This window comes from Limanda limanda, chromosome 15 (assembly GCF_963576545.1).
Source record: "Limanda limanda chromosome 15, fLimLim1.1, whole genome shotgun sequence".
In the NCBI taxonomy this organism is placed as follows: Eukaryota; Metazoa; Chordata; class Actinopteri; order Pleuronectiformes; family Pleuronectidae; genus Limanda; species Limanda limanda.
In genome coordinates, this window is record NC_083650.1 from 6767754 (window position 1) to 6787992 (window position 20239).

General features: G+C 42.7%; 1 protein-coding gene across 1 annotated transcript in view; it reads left to right on the plus strand.

The window, feature by feature from the left end:
* Window positions 1-20239, plus strand: part of grid1a (glutamate receptor, ionotropic, delta 1a) — a 213958-nt gene that overhangs the window by 128523 nt on the left and 65196 nt on the right. The window contains exons 3-4 of the mRNA XM_061087538.1: window positions 3466-3750; window positions 15630-15835. Coding sequence (XP_060943521.1) covers window positions 3466-3750; window positions 15630-15835 — 491 coding nt within the window. The remainder of the gene's footprint in view (window positions 1-3465; window positions 3751-15629; window positions 15836-20239) is intronic.

The window sequence follows — 20239 nt, forward strand, 5'->3', positions numbered from 1 at the left end:
ATTTGAAATCATTTGAAATCATTTGAAAAACAAATCTCCATGTTTTAGAAGTTTAAACCAGAGAATATTTACCATTTATTATATAATTAATAGCAAAACTCAAAGAAACCAATGACAAATCGTTTCAGGTCTAAAACACAGAGCCTGATCAATATGGATTTTTTGCGACCAAGACGAAGTTATCATACATTACCTATTGTAAATAACAATAGAGAAAGACCTGCATTAACCTGAATTTAGAAAATAAACTTATATGTACATCCTATCTCCATTATTTATTTTCTAAAACAGGAGTTTTCATATTGGCAAGAATTGACGCATATAGGAACATGTCTGTGAAAAACACATTAGTATAACGATAAATCGCCTGGGCTCTACTAATTTATATGTGTTTAGAATTGTACCTGCAGCGTCTTAACTGAATCCAGGCTCCAAACATCACATCACATCATACTTAGCCCTGTACAAATTTGTTGTGAGATGGTAAAGTATTAGCAAACAGCAGCATCCAACAGGCACCGGCTCTGAGGAGCAGACACAGCGTTTGCAGTGAGTCGTAGAGTTTATTGTGGTAAACAGAGACATCCAGACGTTCTATCAGTGTAAGAGGAGGCTCTGTGTTTGTATTACTGTCAGTCTCACAGCTCCCTGCTGAGCGGAGCATTAGGATTTCACGCTGCACCACAGAATATTTGTCAAGTGGCCGACCGCACATGTCGGCCTTCACATTGAGTCTCATCCTGTCACACAAACACACACACACAGCTACAAACACACACATGCAGACACACGTGTATTTCTACCTTTGTGAGGACACTCATTGACATAAAGTCTTCTATATAGCCCCTTAATCATCATATTTATAAACATAACCCCGACTCTTACTGCATCTGAAACCTAATTCTAACCTCAACCTTAACCCTATGAAGCAGGTGTGTCACAGAGTAAGGACGGGTCAACATGTCTTCACTCTGTAGAAGAAATAATAGACAAACTCGTCCTCACGGAGAAAGACAGGAGTAGGAGGAGACACATACACACACACACACACTCGACAGCCTGACAGTCGTACCTCTCCTCAGTATGTGTTTAGCTGTCTGATTTACAGCATCTTAATGTAGTGCTGTGCTTGAAGTCAGTGGATGATATTGTCATTTGTCACATTAATGGTCCTCCCCCTCTGCCACACACACACACACACACACACACACACACACACACAACCGATCACCTTCCTCCCCTCGCCCATCCTCCTCAGACCTCGTTCCTCATCCTTAATGCGCTCTCGGCACAACCATCCTTTTTCCGACACCTCCCCCTCCTCACCCCCCTCTGGTATCACATTAGATTCAGCGTAATGGTATCGTTAGCTGCACACGCTCATGTTATCTTCATGTTGTTAGCGACCTTGTGCTTCATATGATGCTGAATACCGAGCCTTTGTATGATATAATGGGGTTTCGGACTGCAGTGCCGTTGCCTCGGCATTGAAGTAGACCATATAATTAGGTGGTATTACGAAATGCAGCATATTTAATTGCAGTTGGCTACAATACGCTCAGCTGCTTGTGCTGAAGTTGTCAGGGCCCTGGTGTGTGAGACGTGGCGACTTGAATTCTAAAGAAAGCTCTTGTCGTAGCCTGTCACAGGCCAAATTAGACCTCGGAGTCCCTCTGGTAGATGATTATGCAGCTCATGACAGAGACGGAGCTTAAAATTAAATGTGAGCTTAATATTCTACATCTAAACTGCAGTGCGTTTCGGATCTACATCACTTTCTCTTGCCTGCTAATTGCCTGTTTCTGTGCCTTGCATCTTGAAAGCTGAGAGGATGCCAAATATGTCAGGTCAAGAGTAACAGGGTCAAATATGATGTGTAGGGGAGGAATATCAGCCGCGGTTGGAAGTGAGAAAATCTTATTGGTTGTAAATCTTTCTGGCAGGGTTCCTCTGTGTGTGGTTCATGTGCTCGTCGTGTCTGTGTGGGTTTCTCTCCGCGTTCTCCTGCTTCCGCCCACAGACCAAAGACACACAGATTGTGTTAATTGGAGACTCTTGATTGTCTGTAGGTGGGAATGTGAGAGCGGATGGTTGCTTGTCTCCATTTGTCCGCCCTGCGAGATACTGACATGTTCAGGGTGTGTGCCCCTCCTCTGGCTCAAGCTCCCCCTGTGAACCTCTCAAGGAAAAGTACTAAAGCAGTATAGACGATGGATGGATGAAATATCCATGTCCTCACTCTGTGTACAGTGGGTTTCAGTCTGTGTTTAATAACAGATTTAGTATCACGATTACTGGATATCAATTATCTGATATTGTTATTTGTCTGTTACAAAGCAAACCTTTTAAACTGTATTTTACCTTGACACAGAACCGAGTGAAAGAAATAGCAATGGAATGTTGTAGATCAAATTTGCTTAAAATGTGGTTCAAGTGCTTCTTCGGATCAAGTAATAAACTCTTTAATATTAAATATGCACTACATGGCGTCATTGACTTTTTAGGTTATTGATGAACCGTCAGATCATTTGAACAGCATAATAATGAATGCCTAATAATCCATAACACAGCAGCCGAGTCTATTTACTCTTATGAAATTTTAACCACCACTTAGACAGAACATTGTTCTCTGAAGTATTAATGATGTCAGAGGTGGCATTTTCATCTTCAGAGGATGTTTGGCGTTTTGTGCCGGCAGACACACTGACCTACCTCAAGAGGATCAAAAACAGATTTTGTCCAAATTACACATGTAAATAAAGACGTTAAGACCCGACTCAGACATGACAAGCTTGTGTGTGTAGAGTCTTAATCTGAGCTGGTTTACAGATTTACACTGTGTGCACGTGGAGGGGAAGGGTGGAACAGTATTTGGTTTACAATCATGGGAGGCATAATTTTGCATCTAAACTCCAGCTGACTTTCATCTCTGACAGATTCCTCCCACTCGCTCAACACCTTGTGTCTTTCTTTCTCTGAGGCACCGACACTGACTCCGGCAGCTCTCTGATGCATCTGCGGTTTTCAAGTGACTTTCACCTTTAGCGAGCCTTTCTGCTTTAATCAGCTGTCTCTCTTTTGTCTGGGGACAAGGATTAGGGTGATGCCCCCCCACTGTCTACGCATCTACTTCAGTACCAATCCCCTCCTCTCTGTGATCTCCTCTCAACTGCAGAGGCTCAGATGTAATCCTAAGTAGGATACATAAAGAACCGTCTTGAGCATACTTTCCTGAATAATGTGCAGCGATCTTAAAACGTGAAAAACTGATTTATGAAATGAACATTTTTAATTGATTATAGTTGCGATTTTAAATCTTTTAAATCGTATCTAACAATGTTTTATCTCTTTCCTTCTCTTTTTCTCATTTCTTTCTACCAAAAATTCACCACCTCTCATCCTCCATCTATCTCCATCTTCTTTCTCTTCCTCCACCCTCTTTCTGTTTCTCTTCCCTCTGTCCAGCATGCGAGTTGATGAACCAGGGGATCCTCGCTCTCGTCACGTCCACAGGCTGCGCCGCGGCGAGCGCCCTGCAGTCCCTGACGGACGCCATGCACATCCCCCATCTCTTCATCCAGAGGAACGGGGACGGCTCGCCCCGAACTGCCTGCCAGCTCAACCCCAGCCCGGACGGAGAGAGCTACACGCTGGCCGCCCGTCCGCCTGTTCGGATCAACGAGGTCCTGCTGAACCTAGTGTCTGAGCTGCACTGGCAGAAGTTCATCATCTTCTATGAGAGCGACTACGGTGAGTTGGGGCAAACGCGAGTGGGATGACGGCTGAACGTGTCCTATAAACATGGCATTTGTATGTAAGATGATCTCAGCTCTTTCATTTAAATGTAAATGCACCAAAACCATCTCATCTGGTAGGGTTATCCCCCCCCCCACCCCCCTGTAAAGATTGTGCAGAGTGGGAACTGAGATGCAAGAGCATCATCACTCACACACAGAGAGACACAAGCACACACATAGACACAAACACACTCAAAGACAGATGCTGTTAAAATGCACATTGCTAAAAACCTCAATGTTCAGTAGAATCTCTGGAGAGTAACAACGTCTCTTTGCTGCTTTCCCCAATGAAAGCAGCTCCAGGAAAAGACCAGTCTAGGCTCATTTGTGCTTCTCAAACGAGGGCGTGTCCCCACAGCACTTTGTTTATCCTGAATCATTCTCCTGCTCCATTATTCTCGCCATGACGCCTCGGCGGACTCGTCCTTTCTTGACCCACGTTTGGCAAAGACACAGGTCTGTGGATCGAAGAGCGACTGGCAAGGTAGCGCAAGGTCAGAAAGAGGAAGGGAGTGTATTGCTGCATTGGCATTCCTCAGATGATACTTTGCCACTGCTGGCTAATCTTTTTACTACTTGGAAGAGTGCAATCGAGAAGGGAGTGTAAATCTGTTTTATTTTTTCAGTACACTGGAGCTACACTTGATGTAGTGTATAGTAAAGCAAGCCCTCGAGGGAATGGGCCACAGTCCCCATAACAAGCCTCCTCAACACAGTGTGAGCCCAGCATACAGTCACTGCTCCGTGTGACACATGTGTGTTGTTTTAACATTTAATCGATCACATCTATCTGTTGGGTTTTTTCTGACATCTTTGTAAAAAAGAGCACTCTGAGCTAAAGAGGAGCATCTTTCTCTACGATATAACTCGGGTAGACTTTAAATCATGTGAGGACATTATGTCAGATGAACTGGAGCGGCACTCAGCCGAGCGAGTCCCATAGTCGCCTTCAAGTCAATGTAGCTGCACCAAATTTCGTAGATATTAGTTCCCTAATGTGCCAGATAGTTTGCTGAATTACTCCCTGGATCCAGGTATACATACGCAGCCACATATGCAACCCATACTGTATCCTTCTTCAAAGTTTCATGGTAATCCGTCCTGTAGTTTTGTACGTAATCTTTCTTACAAACAAACCAGCCAACAAACACACTGGGGAGCAAACACAAATGACTTGGCAGATGCATCCAGCACGTGTGTCATCAGTGCATGTGCCGTTAAAGGGATAGTTCCATATATTAAAGTTCACTCATTATCTACCCACCACCATGTAGATGGAAGGGTGGGTGAAGTGTTTGAGTCACGTTTGGGGTAAACAGTGGAGCAGCCATATCCAGTACAATAGAAGTAAATGGGGACCACGTCTCCCAATGTAAAAAAAACAACAGAAAAAAATGAACATGCCTCCAAACTGCTTCTGTGTTGTCATCCAAGTGTCTGTAAGCCCTGACGTTCAAATTCAACTCGAAACGACATAATTTACTCCAAGTTTTGAGCCAAAATATCCACTACCATTTCCAAAGTCACCAGTTACTTCAATTATATTGGATTTGGATGCAACACTGTTTAACCCTGAAACTCCAGACATGTTTTTTGGACTCAGACACTTCACCCACCACCTCTATCGGCAGACTGGTGAGGAGATAATAATCACACTCTCAAACAATTAGAGCTTTACATTATTATTTATATCAAAGTTACAGCTATGATTCTCCCCTTTGCCTCAACCCCACATCAGTGCTGGTGAACTCTCTCCATCATCATTTTCTTTTATCTATGTTTAAACTACTCATTAACTTTTAAATGAATAGACATTAACAAAGCTCAATGTTAAACCTGGACGTTGTATTTCATTGGCAGTTCTCCAAATGGACAGTTACTACAAGGACGTGATCACATGGATCCATTGTTCCGATATCAGAGTCACTGATCCCTGACCTGCCTTTACTCAAAGTACTGACGTAGACAAATCTGCTGTGTAAACTGAGTGAGGTGGAGAGTAATGTGTGTACTCTCTTGTTTACTGCTTTGGAAATGTCACAGCGATTAGATGCAAATTCATTTTGTGCATGGTCAGATATGCGTCACACATCAAGACCCCTTCGGTATATCTTTTGCTCCTCTTGAAAAGGAGAAGTTAGTTTCTGGAGGAGCATAAATGTTAACCAAGGTCAGTGCTATTTATTGTTTCCCCAGCCAGGAGCAATCTGCACCTCCCTCTCCCTTCTCTGCATGTGGCCTTTCGAGAGCAGTCTTATTTGAAATCAGGATGCAGCATCTTTATCGTGGGCAAACTTTAACTTCCAGAAGAAAAAAGATCAGTCTCTGGTAGAAGAACACCAATTTGCATTTTAAGAACATTTCAAGCTGTTTTTCCACTGGTTCCCTTCACACCGGGAAATCTTTATTTACAAGATCTAACACCGGCAGCACAGTGCCCACTAACCCTCACTCCCAAGTCCAGAGAGACGGAAACTATGTCTAATAAGTGAAAGCTCAGTTTAACTAGGCAGTGATTTTGAAAAAAAAAGAATGTTGGCCCTAACAAAATAGCCTTTTTGAATTTTGTTTAAGTCTGCATAATTAATTGCTACGAAGGCAACTCCATTGACATTTGTGCTTGTGCTACACTGTTTAGCTCCGTACTCATTTGATTAAGGAATGTAGCGGCTAATTAGGATCCTCATCACAGAACAGTCAAAATACCCATGGTGCCTGCGTGGAAGCTGCACTACAGTGACCCACACCGCTGCCTAGAGAGAAGAGCACTGCTGGCAGATCTGTGTTGGCATTAAGTGAATGTTGAATTCATACTTAACATGTGTGAATGGGGAGGAACTGCTGCTGCAGTTCACCCAGATTCACTCAGAGATTGTGTTTGTGTGCGTTGTGGTGATGATGAAGTGTCTATTGTCTTTAAGTTGCGCACTGGTGCTTTCAGTAGGTCTCTGATTGACGAAAACTTTGTACAAAGAATCATCGAGGTTACAGGAGCGTAAGGGAGACATCAGTCAGGTACAGTGTGTGTGTGTGTGTGTGTGTGTGTGTGTGTGTGTGTGTGGGTGCACATAGTCGAAGAAGTCCAATCAGAAGAAACGCCATCTCATTTCTAATCCACGATCCTGCTGCACTTTAATTAGAGAAATCCACTACTCTCTCTCGCAAAGAATCTGAATCGCCCCATGAATGGTGCATTGTCTTTGCTTTCTCCATCAATCAATGACAAGGCAGCATTACCCATCACGACATGAATCCAGAATGGCAGAAAACTGGCAGTGGAATGGAGCCAAAGAAAGACAGTGAAGAATGAATGAGAGAAAAGTTTGGATTGGATCAAATAACAAATAAAGGAATCTAGAAGAAACTGCTGATAACAGGAGAGAAACAATTTGAACATTTTCAGAACTGTGCAGCCCCATTAGAAACCATCTTGTGAGTTACACTCGCACTGAAAACTGGGTTTTATTGTGGCTGTGTGTGTGTGTGTGTGTGTGTGTGTGTGTGTGTGTGTGTGTGTGTGTGTGTGTGTGTGTGTGTGTGTGTGTGTGTGTGTGTGTGTGTGTGTGTTTGTTGAATGCAGACTGGCTTTACTCACAGTTACTTGCCAACTGCCTGGAGTTACAGAACTTAAAAAAAAATCTGCTTGACAGCTGGTGTCCAGGCGAAGGACAGTTCCACTATAGTTCCCCCATATACGCCACCGTCATCCCCCCCCCCCACACACAAACACACACACACACACACCTAATGTCACTGTCAGTCCTGAACATCTTCCTTCGAAACTCCACATGTCACAGCAGCAGGTAATCTGCTCGCCATCTTCTGCTCTGTGGCGTTCCCGATGGTCTCTGACTTTGGGGCCATGCTGGTTGGGGTTGACCCACACTAGCACCGAGTTGGAGGTCAGGACCTGGAGGCTCAAGCAGATGAGGAGATTAAGCTGGAAGTGGATGTGAGGTTTAGCAGAACTCCATTGAGATGGCTTTTGCTACCTACAACCTCAGATTTATCTCTTTCACTGATATCTAAACTTAAAATAAAACCCTGCAAGTGTGTAAAATATAGGTAATTGAAAGTACATGCTACACAATGGCCATCTTTATCGAACTCGGGAAGTGGGAGGAACATCCTGCGATGGATTTCTGGATTAGGTATGAGAGGGCTGCGTTTCGCTGGGCTGCTGTGTCATCAATTTGCGGATGGTGCATTAATCTAAAAAGCAGATGTTAGGAACGATATAGCTCGTCCTTGCCTGTTGCCTCAGGCGTTGTTCTGTAGCCCTGTGCACAAAGAAATGCCTGAAACATCACCATGCAGTTTATTCCACGTTTCTAGACAAGTGTTTTAAATAATTTCTTTAATCCATATTTTTTGGGATGGGGAGAGCAGCACACGGCACTGGAGGAGAATACAGAGTGAGTTTCCATTACAGCTTAAACAGCTGGTTCATCTGACCTCAGGGGCAAAGTCTTGCTCAGTGTAATGAGGTGTGTCAGGGAAACCAATTCATTCCAGTCTCCACCACCGTATCAGTTGTATGAAGAGCACATTATGTAAACAACTTCCAAGACGTCTCCTCCTCTCGTTCCATTTTTCATTGTGAGAGAGCATGTTTCATCATTTCCTTCAAGAGCAACAGAAAGAACATTATTCTTACACTGCTGTAGCTCGACAGAGATTCTATTGTGTTACGCCTGGAAAACTTTCTTATGTGCTTTTGCCTCTTGTGCCTCCGGGCAAAAAGGAAAGAACAAAATGATATGATAATCTTATCACGCAGTGATCACTTTACACCTTTGAAGATTCTGCTTTTCCTTGGGATGCAGAGATTAGTTTTATTCTTACTTTCCATTTCCTTCTTGTCCATCGTTTTTTCTATCTTTCCCTTTCCGTGCCTTTCATCTCTAAACATCATTGGCTGGACCAACTAGCTACGATCTAGTTTTGATGAGTGATGAGGATACACAACTGGTCACAGTGTTGTACTCACATCACACCAACTAAGTTAATTTGTCACAAGATTTGCCAACTTTTCGGATCCCTTAAGCTTCTTTTCCCTCAGCAACAAATGTAGTTACTTTTTGGACAGACTTTAGTAGAAGGCTGGAGAGTCATTAAAACTAATTTCTAATAACTGTAGCGATAATTCACTTTTCTATTTGGGAAATGAGTGTAAAATCCTTATAACTACATCACGGATTGCGATCAAATTTGATTCATATATTCATGTCCACCTGAAAATTAATGAATCACTTCCCCAATTTCTCATTTGGCGTCATCATCAAGTCAAATGTCCAGTTTCTCCAACAATGGAAACCTATGTACCTATACCAAACTAAGTTAGCTGGTTAACATTTTACAAGCTTATTCACATGCTGATGTTTGTCTTCAGCTCAAATCACTGCCAAAGTGGCTTCACGGAGCCGATTGTATGACTTTTAGTCTTGTTTAAAAGGTTTGCAATGTATAGTGCTTCTATAAATGCCATAAAGCGAATACTTACAGTGTACTCACAAGACCGTGCATGTGTAAGGGAGCCAGCTATTGATTCTGCACGGGAGGATGGACAGTGGGCGGACTATCTGCAAACAAAAGCGCCTGTAAAATTGCCTCGTCATTTTTTTATAACAAAGAGACCATGAGAGGAGACTGAGGTTGTAGGAAGCGTTCGAGGAGGGTGGATGTTTGTGAACATCAGTCTTCTCCTTGGCTCGTTGGTCTGATTCTACCTGAGCTCAGTAATGACTGTGGAGCTGCTGCATCTTTCTCTGGCCTCCCTGTGGTCAGTGGCTCTCTGCTGGAGGAAGAGAGAATTAGTCTGGGATGCGGTGGGAGATTGATTCAACTGCTTATGGTCCCAAGGAGGAGGTGGTTTCTAACGTATAAAGTGCATTTGGAACACAGGCAGCGTCTGAACGTTCACAAACACAAAGGAAATGTGTGTAGTGTATAATGTGAGGGCTGGGTTATAGTGACAGCTCTGAGAAAATAAAGCCTATTTTCTATTATAAATAAATTGCGTCCTTTGAGAGCAGTGACGACGATTCTTTGTAATGACAAATGCTTCTATTGTGATTCTTTATTTCATGCTGCGTATGAATGATAGAGAAGTGAGGGCTATATATAAACGTATAGAACTCTCTCTCTCTCTCTCTCTCTCACTCACAATATTATACGTTTTTCTCACCCTCACTAATACATGTTAAAAACTAGTTAGAATTGAAGAAATTTACTCTGCATGAGCTCACAGAAGCTCGTAGCCTTTTTTTTGCAAGAGGGTAAAATAACAGCTAAAAGCTAATTTGCATAGTTCTGTGCTCATGCTCAACAGCCGAGTGACAAATAGCAGAAATTCAACATAGTGTCTCAAATACATTTTTCTGCATCTTCATAATTTAATGTCAGCAGATTATTTCGACATCAAACTTGACCTCAATGTAAAGTAAAAAGAAGAGAACTTTAATTTAACCCCACAGAATTTTTTTTTAATGATACATTTTGAATATAAAAAATGGTTGCATCAAGGTCTAGCTGGCTCCCTTCTCCACACACAGTATTGTATCTTACCACAAGCCTGGCAGCCAAACTTAAGGCAATGAGTTTGATTTAATTATTAAATTGGATTCCCCTGTTGTACTTAGACATGCAAGCCAAGAATCCTATCATTGTACAGTGTCTTTAAAGGCGTCACCAGCTCACCCTGCTCTGCACATTCAGACCAGACTGATGAGATTGGAACCAGTTAGTCGACAGCGCTTTCCTCCGGTTTAGACTCTTTGAGCTACAAACGTGTCTCCGCAGCTCGTGTTGTAACATGCACTAGACATACAGAGGCTGTGTATGTGCACAAGCTTTTTCCCACTCGTTCCTCCTCTGCTCTGCTCTCACATAAGAAGCAGACGATATGATGTGAAGGGTAAATTATTCATTTACATGTAAGAGAAATGTTTATGTGGGACTCCTTTGATTATAGAATCAGTGGCTAATTTGTTACATCTGGTTATGTGCACAGATCCTTTCTCAAGTCATCTGTCTTGTCTAGACTTTCTTGGACAGAGCTTATTATTTTCCTTCACGATTGTTTATTCACTTACCAGAGAATGTATACATTTGGATTAAATTTGAATTGAATCGGCAGTTGCAGCACAAATCCTAAATGGTTATACAATCATTTTTGTAACCTCTAAAAGCTAAATTATTTCCCCTTTTCCCTCAAGAGCTCTTCTTTAAGTGTGAATTAGACTAATATCTGTCTTCCGTCAGTATGAACAAAAGTTCAAACTGTTGGATGCATTTGGTCAGTAAATCCAATTGGAAATTAGTCTTTACTAATATTATTATATATAATAATATAATAAAGATTACAAATTTCCATCTGACTTACTTTAAACTACTTGACTGATTATAGCAGAACTTGGTGGAAGGCAGTGGTCGGGAAGAACCTGATCTGGATCCGGATTATTTTCTCTTCCTTTAAAGTGACTCTTACCTTTGTTGCATTTGAGAATTACAGCACATTCAAATCATCCCGCCTTCCTCCAATGCCCCACCCCCTCGTTCCCATCCGCGGTGTTTTTTTGAAGAAACTTTATTTACAAGCAGACTAACAACCTACTGCCTCCGCGCACGTGAGTTTTTGTTTACCAAAGCAATGGATTCGGATTCAGAAGCACCGGTAAGTTATATACATTTACATTCACATATGATGACGGGCCCGAATGCGCCACAAGAAGCAGACGGAAAACCTGCATGTCCATGCAGCAAACAGACAGGTCTGTCGGCCAATAAGGTCCTTCGGTCCGAAGAATTTTATTGGTTGAAGTTTTCACTAAATATTATGAGAATGAAATAATTGTTTGTTTTTACTCCTGGTGGGTCTGTCTTGCATTTTAGAGTGTCATACCTTATTAATACCAATTTAACCTTATCCAAAAAAAGTGTAGTCCCTTTAAGTCCCTTTAACATTACATGATGCAAATTATGAATTATGCTGCAAATCTTGACAACAACAACAAATCCAGACAACTTTAGGGGTTTGGGGTTGATGCAATTTTGTGCAGATCCACATAAAAATCAGTAACTGCTAAATATAAATGTTTTACAGGTGCGTAAACGTTTTTTCAGCAGCTAGAAACTTGCAACTACCAATGTGTAGCTTAAGAAACATTATGTGACCTTGGCTATAGGATTTATTTTAAGTGGACTGCAAGCCTCTGGCGGGAAGTATGTGCTCTAGTGAGTTTCATTCTAGTTTGACATATTTTATTGTCCTTTTATTCACTGCATAAGTACTTTGTGAACTTGGAGTATAGATCTGCAGTCAGTAAAAAAAGTGGTTGTATCTCTTTTTCTGCTTTTCTCTCTAATTGCTCTTGTGCAAAGCACTTATACATTGCAGATCTATATTGCCAAGTACAGAAAAAAAACATCTGTTTGACTGGTGATATTGTTGGGAAAACACCAGTAATCCCTTCAAATGAATCATCTCAATGTTTTGAGTGAGTGCAGTATAGCAGCGCAGCCGTTTCTCTGGCTTTTCCGCTTGGATCCCAATGTGACTTGACAGCTCAGTGGAAACCTCTGAGTCCTTTTATCATGATATGCTCATTTCTGCTTTGCTCCGATCCGAGGGGGAGTCCCACTTTGGTTACGATTCGAGTAAGTTCGAGCTGAAAAGGATGTAAAAGCAACTTCATGGGTTATATGATCGCTCTCCCTTGATCTGCAGATCTACTTCCCTGTCCTCTCAAACAGAAACAGGAGTTAAAATACTATCTCCCATTTGTTTTAAAGTAATACTCTATTTTGATACCTTCAGCTTAGGTTTGAGTGATAAGTTGCATCTTTGGAACAATATCTTGGTATTTGGTACTTCCACTCCTTTGCCTTATTGACAGTCCGGACTCCTCCGTCTACTTTGATGGGCTTCTTTTGAAGCTCGGCGGTGTGTTCGAGATCATTATCCTGCCGCAGTTTGACTCTCTCTCCACCAAGTTGCAAACCAGAGGGTACAGCGTGTCTCTGAGAATGGAGTGGTGCTTCTGCATGTCAGGTATAGTCAATTTAGCGAAGGTGGCCACCTGAAGAAAAGGAAAAAAACGCCTCCGGTCTTGAATATTCCCTCCATCACGGTGGGTTTGATACACTGCAGCATCACTTTTCCGTCCTCTCTCTCTCTCTCTCTCTCTCTCTCTCTCTCTCTCTCTCTCTCTCTCTCTCTCTCTCTCTCTCTCTCTCTCTCTCTCTCTCTCTCTCTCTCTCTCTCTAGTTTATGTGCAGTACACTCTTCTGTTTCTGACATAAATCCCAAAACATGGTTTCGTCAGTAAATGTGAAAGAGTGTTGAGGATCCCCTGGTGTTGCTGTAGCCCGGTCGTGCTTTGGATGCAGCTGAACCAGTTTCTGCAAAGTGTTTTAGAGTTTCATGCACCGTAGACCCCTGTAGCCTGACCAGGGTTTTCTTTGGCCTCGAATAACAACTTCACTTCTGACACTTTCACTTAGTTCTCGTGCCATTTTTGTTTTGGAAGTTTTCTGGAAGCCAGTGGGAGGAGAACTCAGGCAGCAGATGATGTCTTATGCAGAATATTCTAACGTAGACTCGATGCACCAAGGAGACCAAAATGTGAAACAATATACAAACGCTAACAGAGTAACATAAGCAATTGTCACCCCAATTTTTTCTGTCAAACTATTGCAGGTATTCACTGTGAAACCCTGATGAGTGAGTTGTCAGAGCCAAAGAGAGACAGAGAGAGCAGGATACTGATCCAGGTTTTTTGAGAAGGGTTAAGTTTTGACATCGAAAAGTTTTAGAAGCAGATTTGTGTTCAAAAGTGATGCACCGGTAAACATGTCCCGAAATCAGACCTTTAATTCCACGTTAATCCTCTTTTCTGTAGCCCTGTCCATGGCCGTCCGTCGGAACGCCTGCCACGGTGTTGGAACGCCAGCTTTGAAGTCCGGTGTTTCTATCGGGTACTCGAGTAGTTATCGCATGGTAGCTTTCCCTTGGGTCGCTAGGGGATTAAAAACTCTTGTTTATTTGTTTACTGGATATTTCTCCAATTTTCCCATTTGAGAGATACACGCTTTTCACCAAACTGCTACATGGTATTGCTGCCGAAAAACCACTTCTTTGTTTTGGTCAGTTCCCCAGATCTCTCGTGTTGTTCCAGTCTGAACTGGATGAGTGATTTGAGAGGAAAACTCTACAACTCGTTAAAGGAAACAGTTTCTCTTTCCTCTAGTGTGTTATATGGATTTTTCTATGTAAAAAGATCTGCAAAGTCAAAAAGTCCAAACTCTGCAGTAACATGAGGTCCTCACCTACCAACTAAGGAGGAGTTGGTAATTTCTTTATTGAGACACCACATATTAGATGGGTTTAACCTTTTGCAGCCTCTGGATTTCCTCTAACAGAGATGCTTACCCAGAAAAGAATATAACATCTGATTCTTTGCTTAGTCTCTAGCTAATATCTCCTGCTGTTACTGCAGCGGAATTTTGTGTATAGAAAAATATTATCGCCTGAATTAATTGCAATGGTCCAGTCATGGGACAGGAAGAAAGGAACCAAATTGTGTTTGTGCTCGAACAAAAGGAGGGATTACTCAGAGGCTGAGCTGCTGTCCATTGTATTCAGAGTAACATCACCAGGGGTAACCATTTCAATTAAGAGACAAAAGTAGAGAGGCATGTGAGAGTGTGTGTGTGTGTATGATATGTGTGTGTGTGTGTGTTTGGAAAGGAAAAAGTTCGGCATTAAGCGAGCGATGCTTCAAGATGATGAATGATTTAATTTCAGGTTTTGTTCTGCCTTTTGAACAATTTCATTCTGAAGAGAATCCAGCGGTAACTGTGAGTATTATTTTTTCCCCTCCCAAGAATAAATTGCAACACAGGGATGGCAGGAAAAATCGAACATTGCATCTATATCTTCATGATTTGCTTGATATGGTACTTAGTCATTCTGATGCTTCGCTTTGCCCCAAGTTGTAGAAACAGGGGCAAAGCACCATTATAATGCTTCAGTGCTCAGATCAGGGACTTTTCATCGTAGCTTAATTTCCAGTTTGGCCCCTGGTAAAATCAATGTGCAAACTATATGTATATGGGAGACAGTTTTGCCTTTGTTTGCCTCTGTATCTTCAGTGAAAGCACAACTCGTCAAACCCCTACATATGCAATGGGAGGCACACTTGTTCACACACACACACACACACACACACACACACACACACACACACACACACACACACACACACACACACACAGACACACAGGTGTTGGTCTGGCCCCAGTGATTTTGTCCAACCTCTCTCTAAAATTGCGGCACGGCTCGGCACATGCTGGGCTGCGTCTCCTACAGTGACAGCTGTGATTGGCGTGTTTATTGTGTGTCCTCTGCTGCACATCACCTTTTATATGTGTGTGTGTACTCAGGCTTCTTTTAAGTTGGTTTCCTGTATAGTGAACAGACATACACACACACACACACACACACACACAGATCTCTGGGGACAGCTCTACCTGTCTGCAGTTTCATATACTGTAAACCCCGGGAAACAGAAAGACAGGAGTGCCTGTGTGTTTTGTCATTCTTCAGATCACAAGAAAAGAACAGAAGCCGCCTTTACGCCCTCGGAACGAAGGCTGAGAATATAGAGCGTGTTGAAAGTACGCGTTGTTTACCCACAATTCTCATTCAATGCAGCAGGAGGAACGTACTGTATAACATGGCTCCGCCTGAAGTGTTGTTTGTTTCTCTGTCTGTTTATATTTGTGTCTCCTCTCATCACCTGTTCCCTGTCACCGCTTCTCCCCCTTCAGATATCCGCGGTTTGCAGACCTTCATGGACCAATCTTCCCGGATGGGACTGGACGTGTCCCTGCAGAGGGTCGACCGCAACGTTAGCCGCGTGTTTACCAACCTCTTCAACACCATGCGCACCGAGGAGCTCAACCGCTACCGGGACACTCTGCGCCGGGCCGTGCTGCTCATGAGCCCTCGAGGGGCGCAGGTCTTCATCCACCAGGTAGGCACAAACACTCTTCTTCATCAAGTGATCAGAAAGACAGGAAACAAGCATTTATTCTGTAAACATGATGACCAATGAGCAGAAACATGTACTCTGACAGCTGATCAAACGGCTTCACAGAATGAAAAACATGACACAATAATTGAGTCAAAAGAGATAAATCACTTTGTTTTCATTGGGGATTTGCCTTCCACTGATATAACTGAGGAAACAAGAGGCAATTGTCGTGTGGAGTTCTGACAAAACCCAAAGCAATCGACTGAGATCAGACTGAGAGGTGCCCCCCCCCCCCCCTCCCAAAAAAACATTCTGCATCATATGTGACGGAGCAATATTTTTACAGTCAAATGTACATTCAGTCTTCTCCACACTGCTGGTGAGGGGAGTTTATTTGCAGATGTGCACAGCAGCGTTGCACGTAGCCCCAGGCAAAGTTTGTCAAAGTCAACTGTGCGGCGCCACAGAGGATTTGCATCCTCCTCACATTGCTGTTGTTGCTTCCTGCGTTTGCTCCTTTCCATATCATGTTTGCTAATTGCAGCAGTTGAAAAACACAGATTGTTGTTTCTCACAGCTCACTCAGACATCAGCGAGAAGAGAAGCAAAACAAATATGCTCAGTGATGACGTGAGCACCGTGATTTTCTTATCCTCCCGCAGTCGTCTGACAGTGGGGCGGTGTTTGGCTACTTACCAGAACGTCTGTGAGCAGGTAATTTCTTTCAGAAGCCGCAGTCACGAGTCAGCCGGCTGAGTTACTGCAGTCAGTCAGTTCCTCTCACTGAGTCATTTCCTCTGACAGTTAGTATTCTTCTGATTGAGCTCATCATCATGTGGCAGCTGTAATTCTTGACTGTTTGACAGGTGCTCTCTGTCAGGAGAAGTTAGAAAGTGTCTTCGTCACTTTTATTTTCCTGTGGCAACCGATTAAACTGCTAATTAAACAGTTTCAGGGGAGAAAGACTCACTACAGGCTGACGATAGACTTTGTATAAAGATGGACGACATGACAGCTCCTTTAAAGTGAAGCCGAAACGTCTCGATAGTCCCCTGGTGGTGGCTGGCTGCAGTATAAAGCCCATCTCCCCCATGTTGGTGGATGGGACATGGACCAAACCAAAAAAAGTCAAAGTACACGTCAGATTCTCAAAGATGGTTTCTGTAATTTTAGCTATTACACTGATGTATGTTCACGAACGACAGCTGAGACCAACTTGCAATTGGTCAAGTGTGTGTGTGTCGGCCGATGGCTGTTGCTCAGACTCTGGCTATAAATTTATTATAGACAACCCCGTCTTTTTCAAACTAAATCTCAACAGAGTAGAAATGTTCTCCATGATGGCAAAGAAATCTTGGCTTTTCATTTGTCATAAATTCTGCACAGAAACACTCGGTAGCTGTGTCTATGTCTTTTAATGGGAAAATTCTGGACATGTGAGTGTGTGTGTCTCAGTTGTTTTACTATCAATGCACATCCCACATTTTCTTTATAGAACAATACAAAAGAGTCTAAACTAACACTCACTTAAAAAATCTCTGCTATGAGTTATTTTGAGTTACTCCAAAAGTGAAGCACCTGCAGACCAGAAGATCCGTGCACAGGTTATGAATACACAACGCTTTCAAGTTTCATAAATTACATACTGCTTTGATCTTTTTTCCTGTACGCCAATAAAGACAAACACACACACACATGCGCCTGTAGATCTATTCTTCTCAAAAGAATGCATATAATAGTATCAATTATCATCCCTTATACAATTAACATGAGGCATCGTGGGAACTGCGAAATAAGCACAGCTCCTGAATGCCCCAGTGAATATGTGAATATATCAGAAGTGCTGGAGATTTATTAATTCACCGAAGCTTCATTAATACCTCGGTAACTGTTGAGCGTTCTCGCTCCGCACCAGAGATACCGGGGGAGAAAATGCAAATATGCTGATAACTGAATTGAGAATAATGATGATGCCTTTGAGAGTTAAACACTCCTGAATCGTTTTAGCATGAGAGACAGAAAATGGTAAAGTTTCCATGGCGACGACAAGTCAACAGAACTCCGGATCCCGAAAACTCATCTCGGGCGACAAATCTTTTTTTCTCATGAATGTGATATCAGTGTCAAGGAATGCGGTTAATCACAGGGATTAACGGCTTTGGTTGTCTCAAATGATTTGTGTTCGGTGTGACAAAATACCTTCAGACAGTGTGAAGTATTGTCAGTGAAAGTCTGTGGAGTTGATTTGTTGCAGCAGGACAGCGATGGTGTTGTTTACCACGGAGACCCACTCTGTTTGCTGCTCTTTTCCCAATCTGTCAGCTGTGCTTTTCATAGTTCGTTCAGCTCCATTATCTCCTCTTCTGCTCCGCTCTACCTTACACATTCATTTTCCAATGTACATTATCTTTACATGGAGGGTGAACATATCTATAAAGAGACACGCAACCACAAAGATATGCCGAGTGACTACAAAGAAATGAAACAGTTGCAAAGGGATGAAAAATGATCACAAATAGATGTAAAACGACAAGGAGGAAATGGAGGATGATAACAAAGAGATGAAATATGACCACAAAGAGATGACAACAGGGACAATAGACAACAATGGAGGGGACAAAAAACAGATCTGCAAAGATATGAAACTGACTCACACAATAATACAAATGTAAAGAGATGCAAAACGCTGACAAAATATTGCAAATCATAAACAAGGAGATTCAAAATGACTACAAACACACAAAAGGACTTAATGACAAGAGACAAAACTACAGGAAGATGCAAAACAGCTGCAAAAAGGTTAAACATATTAATTATGACACCCACAACAACTACTAACAGATGCATGGCGATGACAGGTATCTACAAGTATGTTTCCTTTATTTGTCCATGCCCACATATTCCTCTACAAGGTCAGATGGTGTGAGAAGAGAAATGTCCCAAAATGCATTGGGCAGATGAAATAAAGACCCAGCTTTGAAAGGACGACAGTTCATCAAACGACTCATATAACTGGATCATATTCATAACTTTTAATTTCAAGTTCTTAATCACCCGACTTCTATTAAAGGACGTAAGGGCGTCAGCCAAAGTCATCCTGGGTCACATCGTCCGCTCTGTTCTCTTCTACTCTGATGATGCTCTACTTCCCTGAGTAACATATTCCGTCACAAGTCAGTTGTCACTTCTCCGGTCTCCTCCCAGGCCACAGTCATTCCTCATAGTTAGAACAAGACGCACACGTCATCGACGGTGTCTGAGCTTTCATGCTGAAATTCGGAGGGCCTTGTTTTTCCCCCCGTGCAGACACTTGCCATCTCGTCTCTCGTTCACATTCTCCGTGAGAGGATGCAGCGTATTCTGTCAGCTCCGGCTGCACCTCATTCGTGACTCTCTGTTCCCGTCATGATGGGGGGGGGGGGGACCACACTCGACACACGCAAAGGCTTTTAGAGGGGCCATAAAGTGGGATTTTAGGCTTTCAGCTGTCCCATTCCCGCGTCCTTGGGTTGTATTAGTGAGCATTTGCTAAATCACTTGCATAAAACGATGCACATTTTGGTACAAAAGCTTGACACGTTTTATGAGTAACCAAAGTCACTCTCCGATTAATTGCTTACAGTGCAGCTGCATGCTATATATCTTGAGGACACCCAAATTAGAGTTTTGGCTCTCTGGGATCCTGCATTTGAAGATAGTATATCATTTTCACCAACACTGATTAAAACGATTGAAAATCAATTGGAATACCTGTACAGAATGTCTTGATAGTAGGACTAACACATATTAAATCTTTATTACAAATATAAAGTTAAAGTTTATTATGATTAACAAGTAAGCATGCATGCTTTTTACACCGTCATACACCTGAAAGTATTTCAGTCTGCATACTTTTTTTGAAATGTAATATTTGTGAACACCTCCTCAGACTCCGCTGCATCTGCCCTCACTAGGCTTGAGGGACGGTGTTTGCCTGAAAGTGTTGATGTGAGGGGAAACAGACCGGGTGGTGTCAGTTGGCACGCCCGCTCTGCAGGCCAGTTGATAGATGGAGCCGAGAGGACGGGTGAGGTGCTGCCCGCTGCCAGGAGAGAGTGGGTGGGAGGGAGAGAGATGCTGCATCGGGTGGCAGGAGGGTAAAGACAGGTAGACAGAGACAAAGCGAGGGAGGGAGAACGAGAGAGCACAACCATGAGGGATACAAAGGTAGAGCGAGAAATAAAGGACTGGGAAGTGGATGCTGGGCGGAAAGGTCAGAGATGAGAAAGAGAGCGGGACTCGAAAGGGCTCCTCGAACATAATAAAGCACCTCTGATTGAAGCCGTAATGAGTGGAATCTAATGGAAGAGATGGCAGTGAAAAGAGACAAAAGAGACGAGTGCTGGGAGACTGACCTGAGTGCGG